The 21492-nt window shown below is 42.6% G+C and overlaps 2 protein-coding genes across 3 annotated transcripts in view; one reads left to right on the forward strand and one right to left on the reverse strand.

Moving 5' to 3' along the window:
* Positions 1 to 12551, reverse strand: part of LOC133974800 (probable E3 ubiquitin-protein ligase HERC1) — a 37621-nt gene extending 25070 nt beyond the window's left edge. For both annotated transcript variants that reach the window (XM_062412557.1, XM_062412558.1), the window contains exons 1-23: positions 12471 to 12551; positions 8484 to 9486; positions 7695 to 7790; positions 7418 to 7600; positions 6815 to 7027; positions 6620 to 6718; positions 6434 to 6530; positions 6192 to 6335; positions 5904 to 6031; positions 5487 to 5631; positions 4832 to 5003; positions 4528 to 4662; positions 4202 to 4367; positions 3863 to 3988; positions 3246 to 3470; positions 2939 to 3091; positions 2611 to 2770; positions 2036 to 2239; positions 1717 to 1935; positions 1114 to 1287; positions 768 to 882; positions 444 to 561; positions 44 to 245 (exon numbers count right to left, since the gene is read on the reverse strand). In XM_062412557.1, coding sequence (XP_062268541.1) covers positions 44 to 245; positions 444 to 561; positions 768 to 882; positions 1114 to 1287; positions 1717 to 1935; positions 2036 to 2239; positions 2611 to 2770; positions 2939 to 3091; positions 3246 to 3470; positions 3863 to 3988; positions 4202 to 4367; positions 4528 to 4662; positions 4832 to 5003; positions 5487 to 5631; positions 5904 to 6031; positions 6192 to 6335; positions 6434 to 6530; positions 6620 to 6718; positions 6815 to 7027; positions 7418 to 7600; positions 7695 to 7790; positions 8484 to 9455 — 4246 coding nt within the window. In that variant the 5' untranslated portion in view covers positions 9456 to 9486; positions 12471 to 12551. The remainder of the gene's footprint in view (positions 1 to 43; positions 246 to 443; positions 562 to 767; positions 883 to 1113; positions 1288 to 1716; positions 1936 to 2035; positions 2240 to 2610; positions 2771 to 2938; positions 3092 to 3245; positions 3471 to 3862; positions 3989 to 4201; positions 4368 to 4527; positions 4663 to 4831; positions 5004 to 5486; positions 5632 to 5903; positions 6032 to 6191; positions 6336 to 6433; positions 6531 to 6619; positions 6719 to 6814; positions 7028 to 7417; positions 7601 to 7694; positions 7791 to 8483; positions 9487 to 12470) is intronic.
* Positions 12552 to 14438: 1887 nt separating this feature from the next.
* On the forward strand, positions 14439 to 16162 carry esm1 (endothelial cell-specific molecule 1). Its single transcript, XM_062412976.1, has 3 exons — positions 14439 to 14912; positions 15327 to 15470; positions 15636 to 16162. The coding sequence occupies exons 1-3, from the start codon at positions 14603 to 14605 to the stop codon at positions 15728 to 15730; spliced, it is 549 nt and encodes a 182-aa protein (XP_062268960.1). The 5' UTR covers positions 14439 to 14602; the 3' UTR covers positions 15731 to 16162.
* Positions 16163 to 21492: the final 5330 nt, after the last annotated feature.

Below are 21492 nucleotides of genomic sequence, written 5' to 3' on the forward strand. Positions count from 1 at the left end.
ACATTTTTTAGGTAGGGCAGAAATAGAGATATGCACTTCTAACCTGACAGGTACGTACGGCTATTGCCAAACGCATCCTCCTCTGCAACCTCCTCCTGGTTGTGGTTGGCTGTGGGAGGAGACGTCACCTGCGCCTCCTGGCTACAGTGACCTACTGACGGCTGCACATGATCCTTTCCCACTTGCTCCACTGATGGTACTGCCTCTTGCCTGTCTGCATCAGGACTTTGGGGCGATTGAGCAATCTGTAATTCAAGAGAGCAAAAGCATAGGCATCAAATACGCTGTATATACACCAGTGTTTTTCTCTTGTGATTGATACATCTACACAGCTATGCATATTTATAAGTTTGTAATTCATGTAATTTTTCCTATGCTTGTTAAATTACTGGACTACATATATTTAATTGTGACATTAAGTGGAGACATTTTAATAATGGTACCTGTTTGGCAGCAGCCTGCACCTGTGACGTCCTTAGAGAGTTCTTATGTGCCAGCAGAGTGCTTCTGATTTTATAAACTGTTTCATAGACGTCTAAAAGCATCTCGCAGGGCTCGTATCTGTCTCGAGATAAAGGGGGTAAACGGAGTGGATAATAAGCATTGTGTCGCATTGCAATGAAGACGTTACAGTAACATTCAGTCACAGCATTATGTTCTTTAAAATTGACAAACTGTCCTCAACAATAAGTACTGTTTAGTTTCTTTTAGAGTTTCAAAAATAAATTAGAAGGCATTTCACTAACTGTAATATTTGTGTCGCTAACCTGTCCTGCGAGCAGGCCTCCCTCTGCAGACCGGTGTGTTTCAGCAGAGCAGCCAGACTGCAGCGACAGACCTTCTGCAGCAAACAGTCGCCTGAAGAGCCTCCGCTCTCCGATTCTGCTCTCACAACAAACAATACAGCTTCATTACAATGAAGTCAAGCCGGAAAAAATCAAGACCAAAAGACCAAATTAGAAAACAAAACAATGATGTATCATGTAAAGCAAATTATGACAGCAAATGGGGCAAAATTCATAAATTCCCTTTCAAGCTCAGTTCAGTTAGACCATTATCACCTGGATATTTACATTGTAAACATTCAAACAGAAAACATGCAAGTGAAAATACCTTTGCTTAGAGCATACTCCTCCATCTTCCTCCACATTCCACATGCAGCTCCTCTGGAGGATCCCAGAGCCAGCTCCAGCAAAGTCCTGGTCTCCTCGTTCAGACTCAGCTCGGCAAGCCTGACGTCGCTGCTCCCCAAGAGCACCACCTCAGTCAGCCACGCCATGTTAGAGTCTACAGGCCAAAGCGTCAGATATAGGATGACAGACGAAGCTAAGCATTTAGGATATAACTGTTTATTTCCTCATTAGCAAAATACAATTATATCTTTAAGAACAGGGTGTATCTGTGGCCTCCCAGTCTAAGATGTGTAACATGTATAGTAAGATTGGTACAATTTTGCTTGTAACTCCCCTCGCTGTATCCTCTATCCTCTAGTAAAACAAAAAACGTTTTTAACATTATCAGTCTCCAACTGCCTTTTTTATTTATAAAAAAATATTGTACTGAAACTAACAGCTAACAATGTGTTTTTATAGTTTTTATTAATGATTTAACAGAATGTGGTCACGCATTGGGAATGAGACTGCAATCAGTTGGTCTCTATTCATCAAAACATTAGCACACGTGAACGCAGGGAGGGCAAGCGGTTTGTTTAACTACCCAGCTGTTCGTAGTCCATCTCAAGGCCGTTCCTGAGCAGGACATTTGATAGCCAGAACTCTGACGTTTTCTCCTGGAGCGAGGGCGGCGGGCCCTGCAGCATACCACCAAGGCAACGGCCGACTGCCAGCGATACAGACCGTTCTAGGTCCAACAGCCAACCCCACTTGCACTCCTCCTGTTGCTGCTGTCCCGGGCATTGGTTTCCTTCAATTTTATCTGGAGAGAAGAGCCGACTTCATTGGTAAACTCATCTATATTTTTCCAAGAAGAGGCTTAAATGTAAAAATGTGCCATCTATTTTTCAAAATCAACTGACCCAAACAGGTCTTCTGAGGTTCTATCCCCAGTTCTTGTTCTTCCAGCAGCTCTGTCTCTGGCAGCAACCTATTGAAATCATTGAGCTGCTCCAGCAAGGCCAGTAAATGGCTGAGGAGGGGTTGAACTGTGCTCAGTGGGAGCAGCAGCAAGGAGTACATTACCTGGCACAGAATGTTGCCAGCCACTGAGTTGTACAACACCGCTGGGACACAGGATGAGACGAGAAAGAGGGATAAGACTCACTGATCAAAATAACCGAAAAATACAGACTGATACCATAGATATAGACGCAGCATAGAAGGTTTAAGAATTAGATTTTGAAATCCATTTGTTGAATGTGTATATGTGCTTTTCCTGAGATGTCAGTGTTGCTCAACCAAAAAGCTGTATAAATGTTTGAAAATGCCCTTGCACAGATCCTTTAATAACAAAAAGTTAAAAGAAAATCCCTTCCCTCATGTTTTCTAATAATATTTTGTGAAAAAAATAAAAGTAAACACTGAAACACAAAAATTAATATGTAGAGTTACAGCATTTTAATGACATGCATGTGTTGACAGGCGTTAGTCTTACTGTTTAGCTTCTTGATGATTTGTTTATCCAGGGAACTCTCCTTTAACAGTTTGGTGGATCTCTTGAGGGTCTCAGCAGCACAGGGAAGCAGCAGGTAAAGATGCTCACGAAGCAGCGTTACACTGCTGTCGTTCTGCAGAACAGCAGAATCAGTGTGGACCTAAAAGGACGAAATATTAGTTTAGAAAATACAAGATGTGTCAGAAAAAGTTACATTGTGTACTGTTTCTAACAAAAATAATGGGCACAGTTCCTGTCTGTTATTTTTGTAATAATAATAATCTAATGTTAAATTATTGTATTTTGTATAGCTGTTACTGTAGTGCACCTCAAAGCTGGTATGGATGTAGCAATGGGCGAGCAGGTGTTTGTGCAGTCCAGACAGCAGCTGGTGGAAGTGACAGGGAGGATCAGTTTGTCCCTGGCTATCACTAGAAAGCTGCTTGTCACTGTTTTTCTCCAATTCCCCAAATGCCCGCTCCTGTATGAGCACACACAAGAAAAGAAAATGCATGTGGGTGAGTGAATAGGAACAACGCTCTATTTTTAGAAGCAGCATCAGAATGTACAGGAGTTAAAGGAACAGCAGAGAGGCTGGTGAAACATTGCAACACATGATGTTCTCTATTGCATACCGTGTAGAAGCCTATGCTGAGGAGCAGGGTTTTGAGGAGCACCTCTGCTAAGTGCAGAGGGTCATAGGACTCAGAGGAGCTGGAGGAAGAAGGCGGCCGGACTGACACAGCAGGTGTCAGAGGGGGTCCCAGGGCTGTCACCTCCACAAAATTGCTGTAACCCAGTAGAGAAGCTACATGGCTCTGGTCCTGAAGGCTGCTGAGGACCATGTCTAACTGAAGACGCTGGAAAAGAAGAGGAGAGAAATGTATAATATTTGATCATTTAAATTCTGAGGCTACCGATAGCATTTCTCAAGAGAAGGAACAACGTTTTTACAGCATCACAATTTCACAACATTCAAGCAGTCTCCACATATTGCCTAGCAACGCTCCAAGTTGTTGGAGTGAGTTTGACTAACACACTGTTTGCCAACTCTGTGTATCAGGATACAAATGAGGGAAGCCAAGCAGCGACATCCGAATATAAGTCCTCGTTTATGGCAGTTTAAATGGTTGAATTGTGTCCTGCATCTATAATAACATCTTCTATATAGAAGACATCTATGAAAAAGAATGCATACTAATCAGATTCGGTTATAACAGTTGTTAAAATAGCACAAAGGACCTTGAAGTACCTGGCCTTTGGAGAGGACATTCAAGCTCTGAGGGCCCTGAGGAAGGAGGGAGAGCAGCAGTTCTGTTCTTTCCCTCAGCGGAGGCAACAGCAGAGAAGCACCAATAGACAACGTGTTCAAAACTGCCTGAGGATGGAAAGGAATATCAGCACAAAATGAAAAAACACATAAACACATGCAGTATTTACTGCACACAAAAATAAGGATGAATAGGATCTGACACCTTGACTCACACTTTAAGTTTGACCCAATGGTTTTTACTCCAAAATTCGATACATACAACTGCTCCCATTCCTTGTGGCCATAATTTATCATTGAAATCACAGCCTTTTTGCTTACCTGTTGTATGGAGTCTGGCATATTGGTGTCTATGAGCCTGAAGAGCAGGTTTCTGAGAGGTCGGCTCTGAGCCCCCAAAACCATGGCACCAGTGCCCCCAGCATGAGCCAAAGACAAGTGGATGGAAAGCAGCTTCATGCACAGCAAAAGAAACTGATGGTGGTCCCTGAGGAAGAGATACAGAGTGCAGTGTGGCTTCAGTGGAGTACACATGTCGTGGTGAGGGTGATTTCACATAACAAAGATTTATAGACAAAATTCAAAACAACCTCAAGGTTACTGGTGAGATTATCATAGCTGACTGTAATTGTAAAGTTATTTCATACCTTTTAGATAAGAATGGAGCAGGGGGGGTGTCGTCCCCGATGCCATCACAGTAACTTTCTAAGAAGTTGCGTAGGTAAGCGAATGTACTCTCTTCCAGGTCGACACAAAAGGGCCTGTGCCATGCCACCAGTTGCCTGGAAAAAGATCAAGTCAGTTAAAAAAAAGCTGTGTCAGCACAAATGTGAACCTTAAATTTGAAAGGGTGTGAGACAAGTTTAAAGTTCAGTAAAACATTGACCTCTCATTGGAGCATTACAGCACAGAGATGCCACAGAGAAGGTATTCTTTGAGTTGAGATTTTACCTGTCAGTTGGAACTGCGGTCCAGGCCAGGCTGTGAGAAGTGCCTGCAGTGATTTGCTGGATGGACACACCCTCTAGACCAAGTACTTTCTTAGGTTTGGTGATAGGTGTAGAAGTGTGGCCTTGCCCACACTGGCCCATGGTGTTGTTCCCCCAGGCATACACTTCATTCTCTGATGGAGGAAGAACAGGACATCTAGCAATTGGAGTTGATCTGAACTTTTAACACCCACAAAATTAGGATTAAAGGCTCAAAGCATTTTTTTCTGTTAGTGGTTTGTGACAAACAAAGCAAAATAAGGACGAAACTATATGCTAGCTAAAATACAATTTTTGAAAAATGCATAATACCGTAGAGTAAGAGGAGAAACAAATTTAAATTGAGGAACAGTTGACCTAAATATTTAACACTTAATATATATTCCTGTGTGCCTGCTTAGCTCAATCAGTCCTCAAGTTCCTCCTTTATCTGAGCTTCAAGATGGCAGTGAGGTTAAAAGATGATTTAAAACAGCATTTCCGAGCGCAGGGGGTTCTGGGTTCTTCGTCTCAAAAAAGGTATGAAGCGGGTGAAATGTGTCACTGAGAATTTTGTTGTATATTCTGCCAAGTTACATTTACTGAAAGCTGGAGTGTGTGTGTAGCCTGTATCTTACCATGAGACAGGGCCAGACAGTGGCTGTCTCCACATGAGATATCAATGATCTTGGTGATGCTCAGATCCTCTATGAACCTGGGCCTCAGAGAGGTCGTCTCAGAGGAGCCACACCCTAAACACGAGCCACAACCCCATGCAAACACCTGAGGAGTCACATGAATTTAAAAGAAAGAAGATGCATTATTGGCATCTAGAAATAACACCAGACCAAAATGCATTATTTTTATTTATAGAAGCTTGCCTTCAAAGGGAATGTAGAAAAAAAATGATTCAAAAGTTGGTTACACTGCTTTTTGTAAGAGGATTAGTTTCAAAGAAGTAAGGTAAGCACTAGATACACATTTTGGGAATCAAATTGAAAACATCTGTCATGAAGCACAGTAAAAAAAATCATCTATGACTCAGAATACCGGACCTGTCCAGCAGAAGTAAGAGCCAGAGACGATTGGCTGCCAGCACAGACTTTCCTGATGATGAATCCGTGCAGGGCCTCTATGACCTTGGGGCGATACACACGATTGGTGTCTCCATGACCTAGTTTACCTGTAAGGATGAGGAATAGCTTTAGAATGAGTATTGTTTCACAAATCCACAAGACATTTCTGAGACAAACGTTTCTGCTATGGTACTGTCTGTTTTCATGATGGACACAAAAAGCATCCCATTCCCTGATTCAGCTCTTTTGTATATTTTGTAAGCATACCGTTGTCTCCTCCACCGAACGACCACACGGTGTGTCCATCCTGCGCCACGGCGATGGTGTGGGAGCTGCCACAGGCCACCTGACCTACGCCGCTGATGTCCTTCACCAGCGTGGGCATGTTTCGACTCTGGCTGTCACTGTGACCTGGTCAGGGAGAGGGTAAGTGGGGAATAAAGGATCGATTTCACATTGACGGTATTGAGCCAAAATGCAATAAGCAACTTGAGAAATGAGGTGCGTACCAAGTCTGCCAAAGTCCCCTTCTCCCCACGTATAGAGTTCTCCATCATTAGTCACAGCAGCACTGTGTCTGTAGCCAGCAGACACACAAACTACGACCTGGTAGAGGCATACATTTAAACATTTTAAAAAACAACATATGAATAAATGTAGATTTCCATTTCCTAAAACCTCACGCGTTTTCTTACTTTGCCAAACAGTGGTCCTTGTATGATTTTGGGATATTTCTGTGTAGCACTGTTGCCATGGCCCAGTTTCCCATACTCTCCATCTCCCCAGCTGAACACCTGGAAGAAACATTTTTCAAAATGTTCAAATTAAATTACCGACATGCAAACCTTTGCAATGCTTACAAGCAATCCGAAGTTATTTCAGTTTTTTACCTCTCCTTCTACAGTGATGGCCAAAGTGTGACCATCAGAGCCCTTGGAGGACGACACTTTCTTCATGTTCCTATGTGGCTCCAGGACAAGTTTCTTGGGCATGGACTGATTATTCGAGTCCCCCAGACCCAGACGGCCATAGCTGCCTTTTCCACATGCTTTCACAGAGCCATCTGCAGATACTGAGAACGTACAGTACTGACCCGCCTCGATCTAAAAGTAACAACATTAAGGAATCAGAAGTAATGTGGCAGAACCATATGCAGTGATTCTGATTCTGGCACATAAGATTTTCTGTCTAATTGTAAAATACACAGACATTCAGATAATAAAGTTACTGCATGGCAATTACACAAAAACAACAGAAATATCAAGTATAACTGTTTGCGCATGCAGGTGCACCCGCGCTACTGCCACAGAATTGATTCACACTGGTATATAAATACTGCTTTTAATATATTTGATATTCGAAACCATGTTAGTTATGTAATTATGTATTGGCTTAATATGAAAGGTGAATAGAGGAGGATCAATAAACCTCTAACATGTGAATAACTTAACACTTGTGATGAGTGTTAGTGCTGTCCTTATGGGCAACCATACCATTTGGGCGTCACTGAAGCCCTGTGTCAGTTTTGGCAGGAGAATCTTCTCCAGGGTTCCCTCTGCCAGCTGATGGCTGCTGTTGCTGCCCCACACGTACACCATCACCATATCGCTCTCTGTACCAGGAGAAGCTGCATCAGTGCTGCAGGAGCACAGGCAGTAGGACGCCAGGTTACAAATCTGCAAAAGGGAAGGACGGTGGTGTTACTGAGAAGTGTCAGCATCAGTGACAGTTCTTAACAGTGTCTATAGTTTGTCACTGCTTTCATGTTACCTCCTCAAAGAGGCAGAGAGCCGCCTGGGAGAGCCGACAAAGTCCATCTGCGTCCTTCATCAGCACCTGAGTATTGACACATTCTCCACGGACACCCTGGAAAAAAAAATTGTTAAGCCTTCAACATAGTATTTTTGATACAGTATGAGTCAGTTTGTGTGAATACTACAGTGGTCCGCATATACACGTGATCAAATTGATTACATTTCTAAACCAGAAGTACGTATCAGAATAAGAAAAGCCTCATCCCAAAAAATTACATGTCACTAAAAGAGGGGTGAGGTCATGATTGATAAAGTGGCAATAAACCAGCTCTTAGTTGAGATGCGAGTTAATAGAAGAAGCCTCAGTGTTTTTCCCTTTTTTCTCTCACCATAAACTGTAAGTAAATTGTGGTGTGTTTATTCTTTCAGCTCTATATTTTAGCTTATATGTGAGATATACAGTACATGCAAAGTCTTACAACCTTAATCATGAGCAGTTATTATTCAGGCCTTTGGCAGTACCCAACCCTGGCTGTCATTTATATAGAAATACTGCAAAGCTGATTAGCCTGCTACATGATGACTCAATATGCATATAAAGAGGGAACAGGAAGGCCGACTCAGACTTAATCCTTATCTGCACATTAATGCACAACTCAAATGAGACTTAAAATATTGTTATGGTATGGAAATGTTGAGCTAAAAATGAATGATTGGAAAGAGTAGATGGAATAAGAGTTGAAAAAAATTATATTTAAATCAAAATTAAAAACACAACACACAATTGGAATAATGTGTGACATACCGAATATTGCCTCATTTGGAAAAGGGTTTGGTGGATGACATCAAAGCCGACACCCGCTGGCTGCTGTGAGCTCAGTGAGGAGGTGGAAGACAGTGTGGAGGTGCATGAGGACATGGACGCAGCCAGAGCTACCTCCACCCACTCCAGCAGAAACTTCAGAGAGCCTCTTTGCATGGCCAGGCCGAGCAGCAGCTCCAACGCTAGCCTCCGACCGGTGGGGTCTGCGCCACCAGTCCCACTGCTCACTGATGTCTTCTTGAGGAAGTCAGCCACCTGTGCCAGACAGTCCAGCCCCACTGATGGGATCTTATTCTCATTGGCCAGAGAGAGCGGTGGCAGCGAAGCGAGCACAGAGGAGGCTGTGGCGAGCACATCATTACAAAGCACCGACTCGGGGTGCACAGAGGCTGCGTATCTCCAGTTCTGCTGCAGTAGTGAGAAGAGAAGACTCAAACCTGTCCTCACCCCCATCTCTATCAGAACATCTGTACCTGACTTAATTTTGGATGCCGCCCCAGGCAGGCAAGGCTCCGAGGCCAGCTCAAGCTGCCCACATTCAGCCCCGCTGTCGGTGGACTGCGAGGGCAGCTGCACACGGAATCTGTCATGGTATTTGCTGTGAAGTGCGTAGTAGATCCTCTGAAGAACAACCAGCCTGTGGTGGAGGCCCAAGGTGTAGGAGGTTTGCGTCAGCATGCGGTGAGCCAGCCATCGCTGGCTGTGAAGCAGAGATGACAGGTACTCTTCCTTCTCTGCCGAGGCACTGGACTCGCATTCGAAGTCAGGCAGGCGCGGGCCAACGAGCTCTTGGACAGGCTGGGCCAGAGTCACCACTTCCTTGTTGTGGAGGAGCCTACTGTAGAGCGCAGCAGCGCGGTGCCTCCTGGCGGTCTGGACGCCGTCTTCGGCTGCCCAGGAGCTGTTGAAGTGCTCCTGCCATTTTAGCAACACATGGGTCTGACAAGGCACCATGTCTTTGCATTATCTATTCTGTAATGTACACCTGAATGAAAGAGAGGGAGATGCGATTAGATCAGATTAGCTGATGATGCCTCAATTCTGACAAAATAAAGATATCGGACATTTCTTCCCCACGCTTAACCAATACGGTGAAATGTGAATGGTAAATTGTTTTGTATTTATATAGCGCTTTTCTATTCTTGATGACCACTCAAAGCGCTTTACAGTACAGTTTTACTTTCCCCCATTCACACACACATTCATACAGTGCATCTATTCGCAGCACTTTGTTATTCTATGGGGGGCCATTCAGGGTTCAGCATCTTGCCCAAGGACACTTCGGCATGCAGATGGGTCAGACTGGGGATCGAACCGTCGACCTTCAGGTTGGAGGACGACCACTCTACCCCTCAGCCACAGCCGCCCAATGAAAATGTCACATTTCTCACCATCGTTGGTTTACAAGCAACATTTTCTGCTGAAAGCCAATTGTCAAATGCAATTTCCTGCCAAGTGAATTCACTGTGAAGGTGTCCGATTTCTCCCTAGTGTTGGCTCTGTTCCAACATACAGTACATCCAGGCTTTCATGCCATGGTCTCTGTGGGTATCTCTGAAATAGGTCGCCTCACCCTAGGATTACGTCTAACACACTAATGAGAAACCTTCAGTCTCACAGGCACTAACAAGAATCCCTATAAAGACACGTGTTCTGTCTGTCTTCATTTTAGAGTATTAGTTAAATACTAGGACAAAGACGGAAACCTGCTTTGAGAGATTAGACACTTGATTGATAATAATCTAATCTTTTCCTTGTTAATTCATTCATACTGTGTGTCTCAGTCAGAAGGGAGTTGCCATAGTCATCGTGTCAATGTTGATCACCTGATGCTCTGACATTAAGATCTACGCGGCTCCACCCGACCCCCCCGGTCCGCCCGCCTGTGTGCATTTCTGTCGGCTTTATAATAATAAATAATTAAAACGAAAATCGGATGTTGCCAATAACTGGAAATAAATAAAGGTTTAAGTTTTCCCAGCTTCCATCTAAGTTGATCACATGTAGCCCATGAAAACCATGTAATCCGTAGGTCATAGCTTAGTGGGTTATTTCATGGGAAGTTGGCAACACTTTCCCATGACATTAGAGTACATTCACCCGACCAATCCTTAACTATATAAAAAAGTTTATTTGACAACCACTTGATACGAGAAAAGGAGTTTGAGAATAATATACTTTTTTCAGAGTTGATGGAAATCTATGCTTTTAATACAAATGCATTTCTCTCATGAATGTAACATCCCTGTCAAGCAAGGAGTAAACCAAACTAGATATCCCCACACTCTTAGCTCACGGCTGAGACTCCTGCTATTATTAAAACTGATAGAAAAACATGAACCCGTGTGAGTGATAGAATGCTAGTAACGGCCTGCTAAATATGTGAGCATGACACTTTGACTATGGTCCACGGTCACAGAGCCTCAGCTCTCCTGCCTTGCCTGAGGCCTAAGGGGCTATATGGTTTCCACACCGGCCAAAAATAACAGCGAGCATTGATATAGTAATGGGCTCTTCGGTTAGGCAACCTCAAGCAAGCAACCAACAGTTATAATGTTAGGCACAACAATAACCGATTACACAATCTACGATGTTGTGGCAAAAATACATAGATTGGGCTCAAAAGTAGGAGCAGAGGCTAATGATAAAAGCAATACCTTTGATATGTCAGAAACCAATATTCGTGGCTGACATTTCTTATTTATCTTTTTCATTTATAACACAAGGATGCACAAGGGATGATCTATGCTAGATTCAGCTATTTTCCAACTGCAGCACAACTCTACGAGTACACGTGAACATAAACCAGCACATTGATTCAATATTCGACATTCACTGCCGGTTTATCCAACAGCTTTGGTTCCATTATAAGAGCCTGACAGATGTGTACGCTTGTTTGGCTTCAGTGCAGGTATACACGTTCTAGATTACTTACTCCATCAAACATTTAAAAATATAACCGTGAAAAATATCCTAAATGACATCTTGAAATCACTTATTTTCAAACTAACCATCTCAACCCCAAAGATTTCTTATATAGCGCGAAAAATAAACCATTTTAACTCATATCTCATATAACGTAGATACAGCCTGATCAAGATTGCATTTTGTCTGCAGGAGAAAAGGCATCAATCTACAAGGACCTACCCTCCACATCAATCTTTTAAACCCGTCCTCTTTCCTTCACACAGAGAGAAGTCAAGACAAATGAGGCTTTACCACCTGAATGTCTCCTGACCACATCCCTTCGGGCCCTGATGGGAAGAGACACCTTCCGACATCTAGACTCTCTCTAGTCAAGAAGGATTTGAAAGTCACCCAGGAACCGAGCTGGAGGAAGTTTGTGCTGCTGTTGCCAGGACAACCCTCGACACAATAAGTATTTAATATGCAGGGATAGAAAACACTGATGATGATGTGAGCTTTGGATCAAAAAGATGAAATCATATTAATTCAACCTAATGTCTGAAAGCAGCTTCACGGATGGAGTGGAGCAGCAGTAGTGAAACACGGCATTATGGGAACTGTGAACTGAATTTCCACAGACGGCATAGTTTGATTTATTCATAACAAACTGCGTGGCTGTCTTTGCTCCTTCTCATTCCGAGGCGTCTGTCAACATTAACGCCGTGTGTGTGCTAGCTCAGTGTTATTGTATCATATTCGCTGTATTCGTTATCCCCGACACGCGCCGCGACAAAATACGTGAGTGCCAAGACGCAGCCTGTCCCCGACGTGTTAGTCCCAAACACCGGTAACGTTACCGAGCATCTGCGGCGGTGACAGCTGAGCTAACGCTGGCTGCAGTGCCGCAGCTCGTCCTGCTGTCAAAGAGCCGACCAAGCCCCTCCGTCTGCCCGCTGACAGCTCCCGGCTGGCCGCTGATAGGGGCTCGTTAGCATCGTGCTAACGTGTCAAACGCCACCGACACACGATGAGAACACAACAGCACACACACATGGGAGTTACCGTGATGGTAAACATCCGCCGATAAGAGGTCAGCGCTACCTGTCCCGTCCCGGTGAGGTCTCCCTCGGACGCAAATATCACCTCAACCTTCTTCTCCTCTTTCCTCCTCTTCTTCGCCCGCTCGAGTCTGGACCACTGAGGGAGACCACTGCTGGAGGAATACTCTGCCGCCCCCCCGTGTCATGGAGTGAGAAGAAGTGTCTTCAGCATCCTCATCTTTATAAACATCCTCCTCCTCATGAACATCATCCTCTTCATCCTCATAATTATAATCATCATGATGATCTTATCATCCTCCTCATCATTATCATTGTTAGAATCATGTTTATCATCATTATCATCCTCATCCGTATCCTCATAATCACTATCATCATTATCATCATCCTCCTCGTCACCATCATCATTATCGTCTTCCTCCTCCTCATCATCATCATTATAATCATCATCATATGATCAACATCATAATTTTTCTTCTCCCTTCCTGAAACTGCGTATGTATGTGTCTGTGTGTGCGTGTGTGTGTGTGTGTGTGTGTGTGTGTGTGTGTTTGTGTTACCTCTTCAGGACCTTTAGGACCTGCAGCATAATCACTGACCTTGACAGGACCAGTAGATTTCATTGGGACCAAAGTCTGATCCAAATGATGCAAAACCTAATTTCTGAGCTCCTGGTTAAGGTTGGAGTTCAGATGTGAAGTGTGGTCAAGTTAAGGTTAGGGATAAGGTTTTGGTTCAACAATGAATGGAAGTGAATGAGAAGTCCTAATAAGGCCTAATAAGGGAAGCAGCCTTAACCTGTGTTTGTGTGTGTGTGTGTGTGTGTGTGTGTGTGTGTGTGTGTGTGTGTCTGTATGTGTGTGTGTGTGTGTGTATATGTGTGTGTGTGTGTGTGTGTGTGTGTGTGTGTGTGTGTGTGTGTGTGTGTGTGTGTGTGTGTGTTTTATGGTTTCTTGCAGCCTGTGCATGAATCCAGACAGGACAGACAAAACACTTCTGCGGCCCAAACCTAAATTTGAGCTCCCACCCCCTCAAACCAATATCATAACAATAGGCAAGTAAATGATGAATATGTTCAGCTCAGCCTGTACATGAAAGCTGATGCATAATATCGCTTAAAGCTGTGGAAGAAGTTTTGAAAATAACCTTAATGATGTTGCATCAGAAGATCCATTGTTTTTGGACCTTGACCTTGACCCACAATAAATAGCGAGATGTTGTAGCCTCTGTTGCCTTCCATTGATTTACCTGCAATGAGAAATTGCTGGAAAATCCCTTCACATTTGTAATTGTGGTGTTTGTGTTATCTTATGATGCACTAATGATGTTACGTTACAACATTGTAAAGAACATTATGAACAACTAAAGTCAGGCTGCAAACTTTAAAACATTTGGTTTAAACCGGTGTTGACAATATGTCATAGTATGTTTCGAATCAGTTCCTTTTTTTGTTACAGAATATGATTTAAAAAAAAAGACCTTTTTTGTCAAATTTGTCAAAAGAAAAGCACTAAAAGAAACTGGCAATTTCTTTGGTGTCTTCTTCTACACTTATCCATAAATTCATCTTTTGCGTATTAACCAGATGGTTTGCATCGCAGCTTTTTATTAAATATAGCGTTCTATTTTAAGATGAAATTCCCCACATTTTAGAACTGATAAAACGTAATCTTCTTCAGGGTGAAATAATGTCAGTAGCCTATACTTCCTGTCAGAGGATGTTGTGACTGGAAACATGTTTGGCCTGAACCTGGCTCACGTCCCACAAACGTGTGGGGGGTCTTGCGTGGGGGCTCCTCCATCACTCCATCCACAAACAAACCAAAGATAACTTGTGACATCAGGTCACACAGGATTCCAGGTCCTGGATGGCGCTGCACAGTCAATCCCACTTCCCAAGCCGGATCTCTAAAAGGGGGCTGAGTGGCAGAGAGGGGACGACAACACCGGAATGAGGAAACTGACGAGGGCGAACCATGTGCAAAACAACAAAGTTGTTCATCCCTGATAACCGCGCAACCTGATGCACCGCGGGTCACTCCACTTCAGTCAGCCAGAGGCGATCCTCTCCTCTCCGGCTCCTCTCCAGCCCGCAGCCTGACTCAAGCTCCTCTCTCCCTCCTCCTGCATCCAGTGATGTCCCTGCTCCTCATCGCGGTGCTCTCATCACTTCTTGTGCGCGACGCTCGGGCGACCTGGGGCGCCGGCGTCAAGTACGCGGTGAACTGCCCGGACAGATGCAGCGTGGAGCGGTGCGGTGGGACGCAGCGGTGCGCACGGACCGTCCTGGACGACTGCGGCTGCTGCCAGGTCTGCACGGCCGGCAGAGGGGAGCACTGCTACCGCACCGTGTCGGGGATGCACGGGGTGAAGTGCGGACCGGGATTATTCTGCGAGTTCTACAAGGACGAGGACGATTATGGAGACGAATATGGGATCTGCAGAGGTACAGTCACATTAAACAGCCTGTTACATGTTACTGTTGTTTCTGCATAATGCGTTCGGAATGGAGTGATGCTCTGCTGCACCAGAATCCCATCATGCCTTCAGTCTTGAAGGCTGTGGGCTGTTTTATTGTCACAATAAATAGCAGCTTTGTCATAAAAACGATGGACGTGCACAGTTGCAGACTCCAGCAGCTCCACATATGTGCTTATTTGACCTGGTGATTATCTCTCTATCATCTGTATATTAAATCACTGACATATCAAAGCTCCTGCTGATCCCTGATCAGTTCATCACTGAGTATGAGTCACAAACTAACTAAGAAGTGGGGCCTGTGTCTGAGGCATTCAGGTACACTAATTGTCTCCCTTTGATCCAAAATGATCAGTAATGTGACATTTCTTGGCTTTGACAGACTGTGTGTATGGAACCTATGGGGTCGAGTGCCGCAAGGCATGCAACTGCAAGGGAGGCATTTGTGACAGGGAGACAGGAGCTTGTCTCACCCTCAAATTCTTCGCCAAAATCGCCAGCAAGCTCAACACGGACCCAGACGCAGGTAAGAAACTACCAAGTCTTCTTTAAAAGAAGATAACTCACACTATCTTTCCAAAGGTTTGTGTTATTAGTCGAGGCTGGGTGTGTTGCATGTGTCAACGAAAGGGTTGAATAAAGTCATGTGAGATGGCTATGGTGTAAATATTCTTCTTTCTTGTGATGTCAGGGGCAGAGTTCGGCTCAGGAGAGGTCGGCACTGCCCAGAGCAGAGACCAACACACGGACAGGTCCGCTGCCCCGAAGAGGCTCAACCCTCGCTGACCAATGCCGACAAGACTGAATCTGTTCAGTGTAGATGTAGCATTAACTTATAAATGATCTGAAAGATATATTTTATTATATGTTCAATGATAAACAGAATTTTTTACAGCATTTGGAAGTGTTGTTTGGTTCACGTCACCTTTTTTCGAATGAAATATGCAGCATGTGTTATTATCTTCCAAGCCTCTGTTTCTTTTTTTCTCGTATTCATCTGTTGGACATTAACTGAAGCTGTAATTATCCAGCTCCCTCTCGTATCACACTCATTTTCATACTGGATATAGACATATTTTAACGTTTTCCTCAATGACACTTAATTTCCATTGTATATATGAATAAAAGGACGTGGGAACTACATATATAATATGCCAGCCATTGTAAAGAATGCTCTTACAATTAAACCAAAGTTATAACTGACTGTTGTCCTTTGATTTTCTGTGCAAAGTCCATCTATTTATGTCATTAGCATCATATGCATCAACTGCATCATTTGGTTTTATGACAACCGTTAATGTCACCTAAATAACTAATATACATTATTAATATAATGACACCACGACTGAAACATCTCTGTGTAACTAAACAAATAAAAGTGCAGTAAAATAAAAAAGCACATTATACGCAATCATTGTTTGAGAACACAAAGAATTATCAAATGATTAGTATCGAGTTTTAGAAGTACATTAAGCAAACAGATATTTAAGCAAAAGGTTAAATTTGTTCTGTTTATTTGAGTGCATCGTTGAACCTTCGGACTTTGGACAGTTTGGGAGTTATGAACCTCCAAAATAGAACTTTCAGTTTTCTCCGCAGAGTTCAATTCTGGGGTAAGTTAAATATTGAGCATCTCAAGTGTTGTCTTGGCTGCACACTTCAGGTTACTGTCATATTATTGTAAACAATAGCATGATGCCAAGATACAAGATCGCCACTCGGTGCACTCAGGGATTGTATTATTTAGGTGAAGGGTTACCTGACAAAGCCAAACCGTAGAGGACTTTTTTGTTTGTTATGTTTAATTTGAATATTTTACAGATGCTCAGGATAAATTTAGAGCGGACCGACCAATATTAATAGAGCACATGAATTCCTTACAGGGGAGGGAATTTAGAAAGTGGAGGTTGCGGTGCCTTTTAGCTATGATGGAATACAATCTCTCCCTTTGCACATGAACCCGACTGGAGTGTTTTATCAGTCCACGATCCTGTTCTCCAAAAGAATGGAAAGGACATGCAACATTTTAAACCCACTCTATGCAGCACTCGACACTGCATGTAGAGAAGCAGAGACATCCGACCCTTTTAGAAACCGAGTAGAACCAGAGATTGTGGCACGAATTTTATGAGCCATTTATTTTCTTAGCATGACATTTATTTATTAAGAGAGGATGAATAATAGTAAAAATGCCACGATGTCTGGATAGAAGCTTGTGTTTTTTAAGCGAAAGGAATTCTTGTTTCCCAGATAGTCCTTGTCAGGCATCCTTGACTCTTAATTCGTGGAACGCAGAACTTTCTCAGCCTCCTGAAATGGAAAAGAATTTTATGTTCCCATGCAGAAAACATATCAGTAAAAAAAAAAAAAAAACTTTTATAGCTAAATAGATTAAGAATTGAAGGGTAAACAGTGGGTGTACAGGTTTTACAAAAGACAATATGACTGATCTGAGAGAATTTGGAGAAGCTTATCCGTCTTTGCAGCTATTTTATGAACTTAGTGGTGACTATTAAACTGGATTGAAATAGTGGAGGATCTCAGGCAACATGGGAAAAAGTAATAAATAGAAATGATAAAATTTGAACACAATGCTCAGGGTCTTTCTTGACATAATAGGATTTCCTTCCTGGAAGTAAAAAAAAAATCAAGGATGTCTTGTAAATTTTCGATTTGAGCTCATACAGTACAATTGAAGTGAATCATTTTTCCTGAGAGATCATACAACAGACAAAGTGCTGTCAAATAAAAAAGTCAGCCTTACCAGAAGTTTTACAGAATTCCTTAAAAAAATTTGTCTTTGAATGATAGAAAAAGGTTTCATTTGAATTTACGTGTGTTCATTGGCAAATCATAATGTATCACACTAAATATATAATTCAGGGGGTTAAATAACACCATGTGTCATTTATAATAAAACATAGTAAGTAACCATTGATTACAGGCAAATGGATTTTCTCTCTTTTCCAATACAATAGGTCAGCAGGCAGTATAAAAGTGCAGAACATCCAATGGAGATGAAAGAATATATCTATCACACATCTTGGACAAAAACTCCGCAATAATCCTGCCCCAGTTAAAAATAACTCTTATGAGCCTCACCTCTGACTCTTACTGGTACAGAAAATGTTTTCCAGTGTCCAGCGTGTTTATTTCCTGTGCTTCCTGACACCTGTGAAAATGGCCCTTCTTCCTGTTGTTGTTGTGTCTGTCCTGCACAGGAATTTCAAAGCAAGGTTTTTTTTTTCTCAAGTGACACTCCGAAACCTTGGAATTTGTAAAGGGACACACAACCGCAAGGAGCCTTATCCTCCCGTCGGCAGTTAGAAGAGGAAACTTCCTGTCCAATGTGTTTGAGTGTTAATTAAATGAAACACCAAAACAGTCATTCACACGAACACACTGTCACTGAAAATCATAATAAACGTACAGAATAATCGTATTAATACAAGTGACAAAAAGCTATTCTATAGATATAGTCTACATTATAGTTTCAGGTTATTTTCTCATTTTAAAAAGTAGGAATCAAAGAATTCCAAATACAAACGTGACAGACAACACCTTTCTGCAGGATCAAGGTCAAGCTCTTTATTGTGATATTGTTGGAATAATTCTGATTTCAATAATCCTGAATTAAAAAAAATAATCCAAAAAGCAATTATGAAAATGAATGTAAAACAAAATCTATTTTGTGGTCTTCACAGTTGTTTGTGTGATCCCTAACTGGTGAAGGGGAACGTGCCCTACAGGACCTGAATTCACTGCAGGTATATGTGACGTATGTGTATCTCCTCAGTCCAGGGACAAAGTGGCCCTCTGCACGGACGCACGCACACAGAGCAGGACAGGTATGGGAGCGGTCTGCGTACGAGTGCTCCAGCGTTCCTCTCATTCCCCTGAGAACCGACAGGCCGAGGCCTCGCAACCAAACAAAGGACCCTGGACAACAACAGGAAAGCGTTGGTGAGAAATACCCTTTATCTGACTCCCCGAGCACGTCACTGCCGAAACAAAGGTGCGTGAACGGAGTAGTAAATAACACTGATTTACTGCAAATAGATGCTCTGGTATTTACAGTTTGGAAACCGCCCCAACAGGTTGTTTATCTGCAGAAGGACGAGGCGACACATAAACACTGGGGAAGGGGGGGAAATTAAGTGAGCTGATTGATTACTGTGATAGCAGAGGCTTGTGAACAGTAGCAAGAGGCAGAATCCAGTCTGATCCATTGGTTCAGCGATGTCTTCGTTGCTATGATTCTCAGAGAGATTTTCCAGTAAACTGGCACGAGTGAAACAAGCAGCTGCAGCCTTGACCTCAGCGAAATGACCCCCCCCCCCCCAGGACGAATTGTCTTTTTCTTGACAATGTGACATAACAGAAGGATTTGGGAAGAAGTTGAGCTCAAACTTCCGTCAAGGCCCAAAAGTCCACTTAAATCCAATCAAGCCAAACCACATTACGCACTTCTAAATACCAGTCCATTAAACATGCCTGATATTGTCATCAAGATTAATTAGTTATTCTCGGAATGAAAAAGTATTCCCACATCCCCCCCCCCCCCCCCCCCACCCACAATTGAATGAATTCTCCTCTGACCCATACCACATCCGTCCAGTAGTTTCTGTGTCTTTCTGCTAACTAACACAAAAACAAACAAGAAAAGGCAATGAAAACATAACCTCATTAGCGGAGGTAACAATGGACAACCCCACGGGCTTGTGTAGCTTTTGTTAGTTGTGGTATCTTTATAATACTTTTATAAGCTCAATAAATAAATCTAACATTTGACTTTCCGTCTATTCATGTAACTACTTCTAGGTTTCTAAAGTGTGGTTTCCTGTTACATGATTGGTGGATTACGTGATTGTCATTACTGGTTGGTGTATAAAAGAATCACACGCTCACAGACTCACTTGAACTCAGAACAATATGCTAATACTGATGGAGAACTTCCTCACAGCCTCAGTTAGGTTCGATCCCCAAACCCTGTAGCCGTGGTTGTACTGTGTTGTGTATAGAATAACCTAAAGCATAGAAGCGCTGAATGTGTACGTGAATGGACAAATACAACTTGAACTAAATGTGAGTTTCATGTCCGCGTGCCATTATTCAAGAAGTTGATTTCTGCAGTTTCTCATTCACGCCTCCAATCTCCTCTCCTACCACGTGTGTCCTGTTGAATTCAGATCTGGTGACTATAGAGGCAGTTGAAGTTAATTGAATTAATGTTCATTAAAGCAGTTGCACGTTGTCACCAGCAATGATCGGAGGTTGATGTGGTGATTGTGCTAGAAAATCCTTCCCTGCACCATCACACTGCCATCACCACCACTAACCTGGACTGTTGACAAAAGGCAGGTTGCATCCGTGTTGCTTTCGCTGACCCTACCACCAGCGAGCCTCAGCAGAAATCTAGATTCCCTCATAATGCGTCACTGAGATCACATTTTACATTTCCCCTGTTCTGATTTTTAATCTGAACACACCATCCTAACCTGTATCTGCATGACTGCATACAATTCCCTGCTTACACCTGATTGGTGGATTGCATGATTTCCTGAATATGCATGTGTTCCTAAGAAAGGGATCGGTATGTGTTGATCACATGATTATGAAACACAACAACAAAGAAAGAGGACTCTCAAATAATACACAGTGGGGCCATGGAGTTTTTCTGAGTGCCTTAGTTTTGGTATAGCACATAGACCTCTGGTGGCTCATTGGTGGTATTGTATCATGTTTGTATTTATTTTCAATTTCAGTTTGTCCTACGGCTCTGACAGAAAACTCCAATATAAGATTTCACTTTGGTTCTTTTCATTTGGGTTTAAGTCTATTTGTAATAAATCTGATAAGAATTATATAAAATTCAACCAACATAAATGACAGCCTTCCGTCACAGTGCGGCGTAATACAAGTTGATTCAAGATTCAAAGATCTTAATTGTCATTTTATTCAGGCACCACGAAGTTGTATATGTGTAAAAATATATAGAAATATAGCATGAACAATAATAACAACAGCAGCAGCAAGAAACTTTGTACAGAAGATAAAATAAGCATATTTATAAATAGAGATAAAATGGTGTAAGAATAATTTTCTTTGTTGCAGCCCCTTGGGGAGTGTGTGCGGGTTGTGTGCATGTGTTAGTCACTGAACTTGATGTATGTGTTATGTGCACTCCACAGTTTACGAGTGCGATATATTTTTTAAATATTGCATCGATGAGATGGAGTGTGCACCTTTATAAAGATGAAGATAAACAGGTGTAAACAAGCTTGATAGATTTCCTCGTCTTAAAAGTTTCAAAAGTCACCACCAGGGTGCAATGTTGCATTAAGGGAAAAAGAGGAGAGAAATGACTGCTGGTGTAGAGGGAAGCTCTCACTGTTGTCTCTAAAGACAGGATCAACTTTATCAGATGGAATATTAATAAATAAGAGCAAAATAAACGGTTAAAGGGTTAAAATAAAGGATGATGAATGTTAAAATATATATATTTAAGGAAATGTTTCCAGCTTGTGGAGGCTAATTCGATTCTTACA

The sequence above is a fragment of the Platichthys flesus genome, chromosome 19 (assembly GCF_949316205.1).
Source record: "Platichthys flesus chromosome 19, fPlaFle2.1, whole genome shotgun sequence".
Lineage (NCBI taxonomy): Eukaryota > Metazoa > Chordata > Actinopteri > Pleuronectiformes > Pleuronectidae > Platichthys > Platichthys flesus.